General features: G+C 49.7%; 1 protein-coding gene across 3 annotated transcripts; it reads right to left on the bottom strand.

Annotated features, from left to right (window-relative positions):
- Window positions 1–4,523: 4,523 nt before the first annotated feature.
- On the bottom strand, window positions 4,524–11,708 carry LOC308498621 (uncharacterized protein C2orf72). 3 transcript variants are annotated; one of them, XM_081050952.1, is made up of 4 exons: window positions 11,018–11,708; window positions 8,305–8,418; window positions 5,073–5,108; window positions 4,524–4,924 (listed from the first exon to the last, which is right to left on the bottom strand). In XM_081050952.1, the coding sequence occupies exons 1-3, from the start codon at window positions 11,622–11,624 to the stop codon at window positions 5,104–5,106; spliced, it is 726 nt and encodes a 241-aa protein (XP_080907078.1). In that variant the 5' UTR covers window positions 11,625–11,708; the 3' UTR covers window positions 4,524–4,924; window positions 5,073–5,103. The 3 variants fall into 3 exon arrangements, with proteins under 3 accessions (XP_080907078.1, XP_080907076.1, XP_080907077.1); XM_081050950.1 differs by lacking the exon at window positions 5,073–5,108; XM_081050951.1 differs by lacking the exons at window positions 5,073–5,108; window positions 8,305–8,418.
- Window positions 11,709–12,492: the final 784 nt, after the last annotated feature.

Raw genomic sequence — 12,492 nt, 5'->3', positions numbered from 1 at the left:
TGGCCTGGGTGCACTGAGGCGCAAAAGGGCCCGGGAAGCCATCCGCGACCCTCCCTCTAAGGATGGTGCCCAGGAGGGCAACCAGAAGGAAGGTTGCCCTGAACGAGCTGGTACTGGCAACCACGGTGGTCCCTTTGCTGCGGGTCTGGGATGACCAGCCAGCTCTGGGCAAGTGGCCAGGGGTGGGAGGAGCCACGGTGAACACCCAGGACAGGTCTCCTGCCCATTTCCCGTGTTCCAAACCCTCTCCGTCCCATCCCAGCCACTAGCCACGGGTGCTACCAAGCACTTGAAATGCGGCTGGTGCAACTCAGGAACTGATTTTAAATTTAATTTTGTTTCATTGAAATTTAAAGGTTGATACCCAATTCAGTTATAGGAAAACTTTTAAGCATATATGAAACAAATTGAAGATGTGTATCTATTTTTTTCAACTATACATTTAACAAAATCTAAATACAGATCAACTATTTTGGATAAAAATTTAGTATCTGAATTGGGCTGCAGGTTGTAAAATTCTTACAGGATTTCAAAGATGCAAAATGTCTTATTACCTTTTAATATTTGCAGTTGAAATACTATTTTGGACATATTGGACTAAATAAAATATATTTTTAAAATTAATTTCCCCTGTTTCTTTTTGTTCTTCCAATGTGGCTACCAGAAAAATCTCAAGTTACAGATGTGCCTGGTGTTCGATTTCTCCTCGGCAGGGCTGGTCTAGACCCACCCGAGGTCTCATTCCCTCTGGCCTCCCATGTAGGCCTGGCTTTTTGGCCTGCTTCTCAGGCTTGCCTGCTCTTTGGTGCTGACACATGCCGGGCCAGACCAGACGAGGTGGTAGACGCTGAAGGTGAGACCCTTTCCTGTCAGGGATCAAGGGGCTGGGAGTGGCTGCCCTGGCAGCCAGGAGTTCTAGAGCAGGCAATATACTTGGGATGGTAGGTGGTCAGGGTAAGAGTAGTCTGGGCTTACGGTGCTGATCCAAGGCAACAACCTGCTCTGATTAGACCTCGATGAGCAGTGAGCGAGAGAAGGCACTCAGGGAGACAAGATGGAGACCCAATTTCTACAACCAGGACTCAAAATGAGGGCTTGGTCACAAAAACGAAGCCAAGCGCCTCATTACTCCAAATAAGTTCAGAGCAGGACAGCAACAAGCCTGACTTAGGCTTAAAATTGGAACTCCTACCTGAGGATCTCAGGTCAAGGGACAGGCAGGCGTGGGTCTGCATTTGCAGCAGAAGCCCCAGCTGGGGATGGGATACTCAGGGAGTGGCCCCAATGCCCAGCCCACCTTTGAACCAGAGCTCTCCCACACTCTGGTACCCATGACCCACAGCATGGCCCCGTGGGGTAGGCTTACCTCTGCTCCCAATTAGGCAGCCCTAATGTAACTAGAGGGCTCAGCTCAAGGGCCAAAGGCATCTGAGGGGTTCATGCAGCAGGATCCTGCTTCGTACCACCCTGCTTCGTACCCCATTTCCCCTTAAACTCCAAGGTTATATGAGTACAAGTGGCAGGTTGCCCAGGCCAAACTCCATGTCCGTCTCAATCTTTGATTCACTAACACACAAAACCAGGTCACAAGGGCTTATGCAGCCCTTCAGGACAAAACAACCAGCTTCTTCCACTAAGCTGGATGTGTTTACTACCCTACAGGACAAAGGGCAGGCCTCCTGGCCACAGGGAACCAGCCTTGTCGCACGGTTTTGAGGTGGAGACTGCTTTCAGGGTCATGTGGCTGTCATCTCGGGCTCCTTGTGGCCATCATCGACTGGTTCCCCTGTCTAGGGTAAGGCCTTGTTTAGGTCAAGGTTTGGGGCGCATCAGCCCTCCACCCCTTTACAGGTTTGCTTGCTTTTGATTGGACAACCAAAGGACTCTTCTCGTGTGGTAAGTCTTGGAGACAAATACTTTGAGAAGAAACTGTGACACAGATATTCTAAAGGGCTCTCTGAGACTCAGTTAAGGCCATTTTATCTCGTTAAACATGTGTGCGTGCATACACACACACACACACACACACTCACACACACCATTAAATACCAAGCTTTATAAATGCCATCTTTCAAAAAATCGCTTTAAAAATATTTACTTTCTAACTGCAGCCAATAGGGCTGTGGAGAGGTCACCCAGGGCAGAACTGGGGGACTTTCAGGCCAGACTATTCCAGAGGTTGCCATTTGCTGATGGTCTGTTCCCAAGTGCTCCTGCAAGGGACATCTTATGAAAATAAAGGGGAAGAACCATTCTGGTTTTGACTAGACAGAATGAGGTACTGTTTGGTTTTATTAGATAAAGGAATTACCAATTCAAGTTCAGAAGCAGTACAACTACTGCCATATTAGACAGATTAGTACCCAAGAGCCCAGACTGTGCCCTGACTGCAGGCTCCTTGCCAAAGGCTCCTGGTACCACTGACCTAATCCAAGGCCTCCACTCAGGCAAGCCCATCCCAACCTTCATGCCTTGTAATAGACCTTGGGAGAAGAGATTCACCACCAAGGTCATCTCTTCTAGCACCTACCTAACTCTTCTGTCTGTTAGAAAAGGGCAACTAGATTGTTCTTAATGGATGGCGCTTAGCTTAGCCATGTCTCAAGAAAGCCAAGATGGGCCCAGAAGCATCTCAGCCCTATCTTTATCAATTGGGAGGCAGAACCCAACTCTCAATAAAAGAAACACCTCTGTCTTCTACTATTCACAGGAAGTACTGAAGGTAATGAAAAAACGTGTAACCCACTCTTTACATCAAAAGCTTGCAAACTCAAATGCCCACCAGGACCAGGGCCAGGCAGGGAGCATATATGAGTGAAGTGCAGTAGAGGGGTGGGGTGGGTGGATGGGAGAGGGACTCATGTGTTGGGGGGTGGGATTATAGCAAAATGGAGACGATGGTATGCCTCACCTTCCACCCCCCAAACTGGCTTTTTATGTGCAGTCTCCCAACTTTCAAATATTGGCAATAAACTCATAAGTTTTTAAACACATCAGAGGCTGCTGCCTTGTATAATAGCTTTGGCCTCAGACAATTTCCTAACTTAAAATTAGCTACCTCCCCACATCAAGTAAAAAAATTCTGACCAAAGCATTGCAAAGAAATTAATGGATAAATGTGGAAATATAGCAGCTTCAAAGATACCAGTGTGTTTTAGATTCCCCATTCTAAAACAAAATCAACAGTAATTCATTGAATTCATTCTTGTGTAGAAGTCAGCTGGATCCTTCTCTTGGTGAGAGAGCTTTGCATTATTAAAGTAACTGCTGCCAACCCACCCCAAATAAGATATCCATCTACCTGTCCTCACACTAATAGGGTTAGGCTCCCTATTACAGAGAATAAATTTGAGGCATAGAGCAGAGAAGGCTGCTCTTAACATCCCAGAGCCCCTCAGCCACAGTTTTCCAATTCCATATTTTGGCACCATCAGAGAGAGAGCTGAAATAACTAAAGGAAGTTATGCAGCACTTGGCAGGTCACTAGGTAAATAATAGGCACAATTGCATGTCTGCTGAGTGAATCATGCATGAATGAATAAATTGAGCTACTTCCCTTTAGATAGTACTTCTTACCAGGGAAAATCAGGAGCTGTCCTTGCCATTCCAAAGACTGGATTTCTCCAGGGGCAGGCAAGGAAGACAAAGGAGGTAATGCAGAGTTCCCTCTCTGAGTGAACAGATGGCCTTCCTGGCCTTTAAGGGAACATCATCAACCCTGTCTGACTCATACATAGAAAAAAAGGATTCAGAAACTCAGCACCTTTCGGCTGGGTCGACTTTGACCTTGGGTTAGGACCTGAGATTGAGAGCAAGTCCTATGCCTTTGTATTAATCTATACCCCTAACTTTCCTTCTGTTTGGTGCCGTGAGCAGTCCCTGGCATCTTTATTCTCAAAGGACTTGGCACTAAAAGTCAATGTCAACATGAGGAAGAAAAAGGGCCCTTTTTTCTCACAGATGTGCATGGCTATTTCTGCCTTTGGCCTGCAGCAATGCAGTATCTTGGCTCTGACCCCACAGGCCCCGCCACGTGGCAATGCAGTCTTTAGTCTGACTGGCTTGGGAGCCAAGGTCCCAGGAAGCCCAACCCTCTCTGCTCTGGGGGATTCACCCTAGAATTTGACAGGGAAGAGACTGGCTCATCCAGAGTTTCTCAAAGGTGCTGTGATTGATATGTTGAGTGGAACAATCTCTGTGCTGTTGGAGATTGTCCTACACAATATGAGATGCCTACTAAATGACAGGGGCGCCCCACAGTCAGTGACCCTCCCAACACACACACACACACACACACACACACACACACACACACACACACACACGGTTCCAGTGCTGCCTGGAGGGGTAGCCTGGCCCCTGGTTGAGTGACAGGTCCAAGGCCCTCCCTCCTTAACTGATGACTTCTGGTCCAGAGTTCTTTCCAGCTGCACTTAAAATGATGGATGCGAACATGCCACAGCACCGCAGAGCCTCAAAGTAGACAGCCATCTGTCTCAATGGCATAGAAAAAACAAGGCACAGAGAGGAAAAAACAAACTCAGTGTAACCAGAGAGTGACCAGATGCAAGATGGGGCCAGGTTCCTGATGACACGTTTCCCTAGGCCCAGCTTAGCTTAGTAAATCCTGCTGCCTTATTGGTAACTGTCAGTGAGGCCCCCAGCAGGTGGGGCCTTCGTAGTTGCTGCCATCCCAAGGTCTACCTGGAGGCATTGGGCTCCATGAGAAGGAGCCAGCCCCCCAGTCTGCAGGTTGGAGTTGGGGCAGCCCAGGGGTCCAGACTTCATCTCAAGTCTCCAGTGGGCTCAGCAGGAGTGTGAACAACTCCATCACAGGCTCTCGAAGCTTTTCCAGGATCCTCACAGTCTCTGTTGGGAAATAAGGCTGTCAGTGCCACCTCCTCCTCAGGGTCCTGGAAGTTATCTGGAACACAAGAGATGGAATCACTCAGTCAGAAGATAAAGTCTATGAGTGGATAAGCTAAGAATGAAAGGGAGGAAATTGGCCCCAGTGACTATCTACTTAAAAAATACAGCAAAATGAGTATCAAAAACCTTAAAAATGTACATACCCTTTGACCCAGCAATTCCACTTCTAGGATTTTATCCTAAGGAAATAATTAGGAATAATTAGTGGAACTGCTGCAGCCACCTTGCTCCGAGCCTAAGGATGAAGCAACACTTAGGATGGCCCAGCAGAGAGAAGGAAAAAAATCTGGGTCCTTGATGGGGTCACTGGGCCCCTGAACCAACCAGAGTCAGTCAGAAGCTGACTCTACCTCTAGACTGTCTTTTAGGTGAGATAATGAATGCCCTTGCTTCTTGTGCTAGTTGGAGTCATGGTTTCTTTACCTGCAACAAATCAGTTACATCCCCATTGATTCAAGGTCCAATGAAAGAGATTGGTTGAATAAACTGTAGCTCACCCAGATGATGGAATTCAGGTATTAAAAATGATGTCTAAAGTTCCATAGAACTAATCACACACACACACACACACACACACACACACACACACACAAATAAGTCCAAGTAAAACTGGGGAAATCTGAATAAGATCTGTGGATTGTTTCGGTGTCAATATCCCAGTTGTGATATTATCCTACAGTTTTGCAAGATGTTACCATTGGGGGAAATTGGGCGAAGTGTACACAGGATCTCTTTGTATGATTTCTTACAATTCCATGTGAATCTAAAATTACCTCAAAAAAAAAAGAAAAGATGTTGACATATAATTATTGCCATGGAATATTGCATAGTCATAATATATTATTGATGAAGAAAGCAGATCCCGAAACAGTATGTATAAATGTCTGCATATATGCATAATTCCATATTATTATATATATTATAAATGCATATGTATAGTCTATTAATGCAATTTGCATTTTAGTACATTCACTTCTACAGGAGATTAAACAATTCAAAATATGCTACAGAGGATAGTTATTGAAGATTTATGTAACATTGTTTGATTCCTTCGATTTTTTTCTTTCCTTTAGTTTCCAGATACATTCAAAATGATGATAGAGAGGCTGACGTTAACATTTTTGCGATTAAATATTTCAAATATCTGATGCAGATGATTTATATATTATACAGAAGTAAATTTATTAAAATTTAAATAGTACTAGGAGATAGAGATAGACTGACAGACAGAATGGTCTACCTTAAAATATGGACTGGTAGTTATCTTTGAGTGATGGAATTAAGGGAATGATTTTTTTAAACATTTGTGTTCCTTCTTTTGCATTTTTTGAGCTCTCAACTGATAGCCAGAATTCTAAGATGGCCCCCAAGAATGCTACCCCTTGGTGTACTCATCCTGTGTACTCCCCTTCCTTTGGAGTGTGGCTGGGATCTGGGAATATGGTGGGAGACTCACTCCCTTGATTTGGTCACTGTATATGACAAAGGTGATGGAGAGGCACTCTGGTGATTATGGTACATTCTAGGAGCCTGGACAGCCCCTGCTGATCCAAGAAGCAGCTGCCGTGTTGTGAGAGGGCCTGTGAGAGAACTGCTAGGCCTCTTGTAGCTGACAGCCAGCAAGAACACAGGGACCTCAGTACTACAGTGGCAAAGAAATGAATTCTGCCAACAACCACGTGAACTTGAAGGAGGACCAGGCTCCAGAAAGGAATGCAGCCCGGCCCACCTTGAGGCAGCTTTGTGAGGCCCTGAACAGAAAAGGCCCAGCTAAGCCCTGCCCAGACTCCTGACCTTGGAAAGTGTGAAAGAATAAATGGGTGTTGTTTTAAGCTGCTAAATGTGTGGTTATTTGCTGCTCAGTAATAGAAGATTGATAAATCAATTAATGATTTTTTTTCTGAGGGACACAATAAAATTTCATTTTAAAGCACTACTCATTGTTTCTGTAACAAAGCTTCACTGTTCAGTACACTTTGGGGGTGTGGGTCATGTACAGTCAACTGGTACAACGCGCTCCCCTGAGTACAGTCATATGCCCCACAATGACCTACTGTGCTGTCAGTTGTGTAAAATTCTACCACATACAGGTATGTACAGTATACAATACTTGATAATGATAAGAAATGACTATGTTACTGGCTTATGTATTTATAATTCTATACTATACTTTTTATTGTTACTTTAGACTCTTTCTACTCACAAAATAGAAAAGTTTGCGGTAAAACAGTTATGATGTGTTACACCGGCAGGAGCCTCATACATCTCGTATTGACTGCATCTCTCAATTGCACCATTTTCTCTTGTGCTTGCTTTCACCTTGTGTTGTTTTGTACAGTTAAGAGGCTGTACAGGCTTGTAGCTCAGGAGGAGTAGGCCACCCCACAGAGCCTAGGTGTGTCGTAGGCTGTACCATCTAGGTTTGTGCGAGTGCATTCTGTGATATTCCCACAACGGAATCACCTAAGATGCATTTCTCAGCATGTTTCCTCGAGGTTAAGTAGCGAATGACCGGACGTTTTCTCTCAGTCACAGCACACTCCGCCTACCTGATTGAGTAGGCCTGTTGACCCTGCAAAGTTCTTTCGCTTTACCTTCTCCCTCACCTCCATGTAGCAGCCTGATGATTCTACCCTAGAAATGGCTCCAGGATGGATGAGCTCCATTCTGACACTGGCCCCCTTGGGTCCAGGCTGTCTATCGTCCCTCCTGGGACTACGCAGTTAGTTCCCTCCTGGCTGGGCTCTGCCTCTGGTCGCTCCCTGCTCCTGCGGGCCAGGCATGGTCTCTAAACACACCCCTCCTCTCCACACCCTTGCTCAGAAAGCACCAGTGGCTCACTATTCTTGTGAGACTCAGGGCTAGGCCCCGATGTGGCCCCAACTTTCCTCGTCAGCCTCAGTCCTCACCAGTCTCTCCTTCTGCACCTCATGCCTGGCACTCTTGACAGGGGTCCCTTCTCTGAGCATGACCTCATGCTGTCACACCTTTGTTTATGGTGCTCCCTCTTCAGATCTTCCCATTTCTGCCTAAGAAGATTCTCTGACCCCCACTCAAATGTCACTTGTTCTGTGAGACTGTGCATCTGGCTCCCCGGGCCCTACCACACATGTGGCCGCCACCTGCATACAACCCTGGCCACATGGCCTCACGAGGCTGAGACGCCTGAGGCTGGAGCCCTGCTGACCCAGCCTGTGTACCACTACCGGGTGGTGGGGACACAGCACTTCGCTAACCCCCACATCCACACACGGCAAGTGCCGCACGGATGCATGTCCACTCTCTCCCTAAGATCCCTGTGTGCATGTGATCACTCCCATAATCCCAAGCGCCCAGACCTCAGGGTCCAGAAGGCCAGGAAGGCGACACACTCACCCTGAGCTGGGCCACTGGGGGAAGTGGCATCCGAGTCCTTCCCCCGGCTCCAAGGACCCCAGGAAAAGCACGCCAGCAGAGCGGGGAGGCCCTGTCTCTCCCAGGCTCCTTCCGCTAGAAGGAACACAAAGTCCCAGAGGCAGCAGGTCAGAGGGTGCTTGACTTGACTGAGAGATGTTCTGTTCAGCAAACCAAAGAGCTTCAACTGTCAACTGCCCCAGTTTCAACGGTCTGATTAAAATAAACAAAGATTCTGACCCCACGGTTTTTGTACTTAAAAAAAAAAGGATTATATATATTGTATCATTTCATCCTCACAAAAACCCTATGGTGTGGGGAAACTACAGTAATACAGTGACAAGAATGGCATGAAATGAATTACAATCACATAGTAACAAAGAAAATACTAAAGGAGCAGTAATTTCCCCAATTTTTATTTCAAACTATTTCTTAATAGGAACAGATTGAATCTTTTTTTGATAATCACACACAAAACAATTACATGTTGATTCTAGTTTCCTTATTATATATAGTACCACCTAAGTTATCGGGAGGTCATCTGAGAGCCCCAACCATCTGGAGTAAGGCAACTGCCATAGAGTTTTAAAAAAGGACGCTAGGCAGTCAAAACACAGAAAAGCCTTTTTCCTAATTCTTTACTCGGGGCTTATTTCTTCTTAATTTGCACCCAGTTCTAACAAGACTGGATCCTTAGTTTTTCAACCCAAAGGCAGCGAGATTAGGAATAAACTGGGTAAAAGGGCATGCCAAGAGGCAGGCAATCGAAATAAAAGTGTAAGAATAGCCAGGAAACAGTGAGGAAAGAGACTGGAAAACTTGAGAAAGCCAGACGCAATTGGCAGCAAACCCTTAGCAATGCCCATGCAGGGTGCAGCTCACTGCAAAGCCTGGAAGAAACGAGTGGACGATGCGTTAAAATTACACTCATGACCTTTAGTCATTAATGACAGGTTTCACGTTATTCGGTATGTTTTTATAAAAGTATAAAAGAATTTAACGCAGTAAAGATTGATTCCTTTGCAAAGTGTAAAAATATTCTTAAGTGTTATTGTTGAAAAGGAGGCAAGGATTCTGCATGCCAGGCAGTTGTCGGGAAATGGGAATACAGTGGTGATTAAACTCACAAGGGGACGTGACAAAACTGTGGTAAGAGATTGGAGAGCGGGTTCTGGGATTTCACTTTCAAACATGCAAACAAGTAAGGAGGGTCCAGGAAGTCTTCCTGGAGGAGGAGATCCTGTTCTGAATGACGAGATGGGATTGGTCAGGTGAAGAGGAGGGATGAAAGGAAAGGCTTTTCATTGCGAGATAACTGCAATGTGTACAAAAGCTTAGGAGGCCGGAGCAAGCTTGGCTTTGTGGGATTAAAAGTTGTTCCTTGGGAATGGGAGAGGACTAAGAGACTAAGTGCTCAGAGAATTTTCTAGGCACCAGCTCATTAGGGGGCCGAAAATTTCCCCCCATGGGGCTAGGTCAGCCACTGGGGCTGGCATCAACAATCAGAATGACAACCCACTTCAGGGGATTTGCCCTGTCTTTCAGGATGATGGTTTTGTTGTTTCAGGTTTAGGCAGCTTCCTCACAGACTGAACATAAAGGAGTTGTGGGTGTGAGAGCAGTTAGGGCAAGCTATACAGCTGAGGGATGGCCTTTGCGCAGGCAGGCCGGCTGGCCGGTGGGTCTGGGGCATTTGTGACCCAGAGGTCTCCCTGCTGGAAACGGACCCCTGCACATCTGGCATCTCCTGGTTGTTCTTGCTCCTTAACATACCAGTGCCCAGGGAGGCAGAGCACAGCCCTGTCTCTATTAACTCTTTAGCGAGAAGTTGGCAGAGGTTAGAGGGAAGGCTGGAGGGCTTGGAGAAGGGCAGGTGCTGGAGGAGAAGGACAGACAGAGCAAAGAACGCTCCTGCATCTCCCAGCTTTGCCAGATCCAGCCATACTGAATGTCTGTATTTTAATTCTGGGACACTGGAAACCTCCTGTAAAACCTGGTGTACCAGGATGGAGGAGCTTCTGACCCTTCTGCTGATGGCAGCAGAAAAAGACCCTCACTCCCCTCCCCACGCTTCAGGAGAATTTGAAGGGAAGGGAGGGAGGCACGGCAGTGGCTGCACAGCCAAGGTGAGACTAGAAAAGTCTGGGCCCTCAGGCCCTCACACCCTTTCCCCACACCTCCAAGTCCCGGCATCTATTCCTTGCCTTTTCCCTAGGACCCCGCAGCGCTTCCACACTGAGCCTCCACGGTGCAGTCCGCGGCTGCGGAGCGTCCTGGGAGCTCCCGGCACCGCCAATCCCCTCCCCCAGTACCAATTCCGTCCTCCTCCTGCCTTGAAACTTGCGCAACCTCTTTCCTATCTCCTCCCCCTCGACCCTCTCTCCCCAGCTCCCGGATTTTTGCCCAGCCCAGCCCAACCCTCGCTCCACCAGCCTCCTCTGCCTTCTGCTCGTCCCCTCGGCTTTCCTAACCTCCTGTATTTCCCATGCATTCAGGATCCTGCCAGGATAGACTCGACCCCTTACCCAAGGCCGGCTACGCGCTAGGTGGGAGGCCTAGTGCTCGGCACCTCCTTTTTCCGCGCCTCAGTTTACCTCGGTGCACCGTGCGAGAGGCTGGCCTAAAGAGTTCCAGCTTGGGGGCACCCCCCCAGGCGCCTCCTGCCCGCGCCCTCCCGGCCCTTGCGCCCCCTCACCTGGTCGCGCGGGCCCGGCGGCTTGCAGGGCTCTGCAGGCGGCCGCCTGGACAGCCAGGCTGGAGGCGGGGTGGCCCGGGCAGTAGGCGGCCGCCTGCACACGGCCCCCCGCCTGGCGGCCGAATACGGTGCGCAGCAGCGCCTCCAGGAGCCGCAATCCCGGCGCCACCGCGTCCTCGGGCCCGGCCTCCGCCACCAGCACCCCGACCAGCGCCCCACCAGGCGGCCGCCGCTCGCGCACGTCCCGCAGCATCTCCCGCAGGCGGCGCCGCGGCGCCCGGGAGGCCAGTGACAAGGCGCGGCACAGCACGAAGACCAGCGGCGCGTAGATGGCGCGGGCCCTTGCGGTCCTGGGCGCCCACTGCGCCCCGGGCGCCTCGGGTCCGTCGGCTTCGGCTGCCGCGTCGCCCGGCTTTCCGGCGGCTGGCTCCGGCGGGAACACGGCCCGGGCGAAGTCCCGCAGCTGCGCGCGGCTCTGCTCGCGCTCCCACAGCTCGCCCACCAGCAGCACCTGCCCGCGCCCGCCCGCCGCCTCCACGAGCGCCTGGAAGGGCGGCTCCGCTGGGCGCGCGGGCCGGGCCGCCAGCGTCTCCAGCTCGCGCTCCATGCTGGCCGCCGCCAGTCCTCCGCCACCGCAGCAGCCTCGCCGCCGCTGCGGACCTCTCCTGGCGGCCGCGCGGAGCCCGGAGGACACGCCCCCGAGGGCTGCGCGGGGCCCGACCCCCGGCCCGCGGGCCGGGCTCTCCGCGCTCCAACCAGGAGCTGGGCTGGGGGCAGGGGCTTTCTCCCTGAGCCCTCCAAGGGTGGCGCCTCCCGCAGTCTCTGTGGCGGACCCGGGTGGGGTGGGGTTCGGGGAGACGGAGCTGAGTGCTCGCTCGTTCATGCATGCATTCATTCATTCATTCATTCGTCAGTCCACCCACCCAGTAAATACTGAGCACCTACTAAGTGCAGCGCAGCCTAAGGGGGAGGAAGACAGAAAATTGTTATGTGAACAAATACACCCTCACAAGTTAGATTGATTTGAAACCTGGAGCAGTTATGTCTGACGAGTCCACATGGTTTGGGGACAGGAACTTGTAGAGTCAGGGCCTGCCCCTAACTGTGCTGCTTTGGAGTAGTGGTGGTGGGCACCAGAGAAGGGGGTGCAGAGAAAGGAGTAAGGGGGCGAGAAAGGGGAGGCAGTGGTTTCTTCTGTTATCTCTGTCACTTAACTTTTGGGCCTTCAGCATTTAACAAAAACTAAGTAAGGGCTCCTTATTTCAATAAATACTTGTTACTTACAGGGCACTGCCCTTGACACTGGGGCGGAGCTGAAAATCAAGAAGGCAGATGGCACTGCTCCCTATAGAGCAGAACATCTGGGGGAGGCGCAAATGTGGAGCACTGATCTATGTGGGGTGGGGGGACAGGAGGCTGTCGGTAGGTGGGGTCAGAAGCAGGAATGCGTTTCCTTTAGTTCTAAGGGTCTAGGT

The sequence above is a fragment of the Rhinolophus hipposideros genome, assembly GCF_964194185.1.
Source record: "Rhinolophus hipposideros genome assembly, chromosome: 6".
NCBI classification, from domain to species: domain Eukaryota; kingdom Metazoa; phylum Chordata; class Mammalia; order Chiroptera; family Rhinolophidae; genus Rhinolophus; species Rhinolophus hipposideros.
This window is presented reverse-complemented; position numbering and strand designations above follow the sequence as displayed.

What these genes read in the sequence shown, in the direction of transcription:
- LOC308498621 (XM_081050950.1), bottom strand. Translation starts at nt 11,624, where the DNA reads ATGGAGCGCGAGCTGGAGACGCTGGCGGCCCGGCCCGCGCGCCCAGCG. An exon ending in CGCCGGGCCCGCGCGACCAG is followed by an intron (nt 8,419 to 11,017) that starts GTGAGGGGGCGC and finishes TGTTCCTTCTAG; the next exon opens with CGGAAGGAGCCTGGGAGAGA. An exon ending in CCCCAGTGGCCCAGCTCAGG is followed by an intron (nt 4,925 to 8,304) that starts GTGAGTGTGTCG and finishes CTTGTGTTCCAG; the next exon opens with ATAACTTCCAGGACCCTGAG.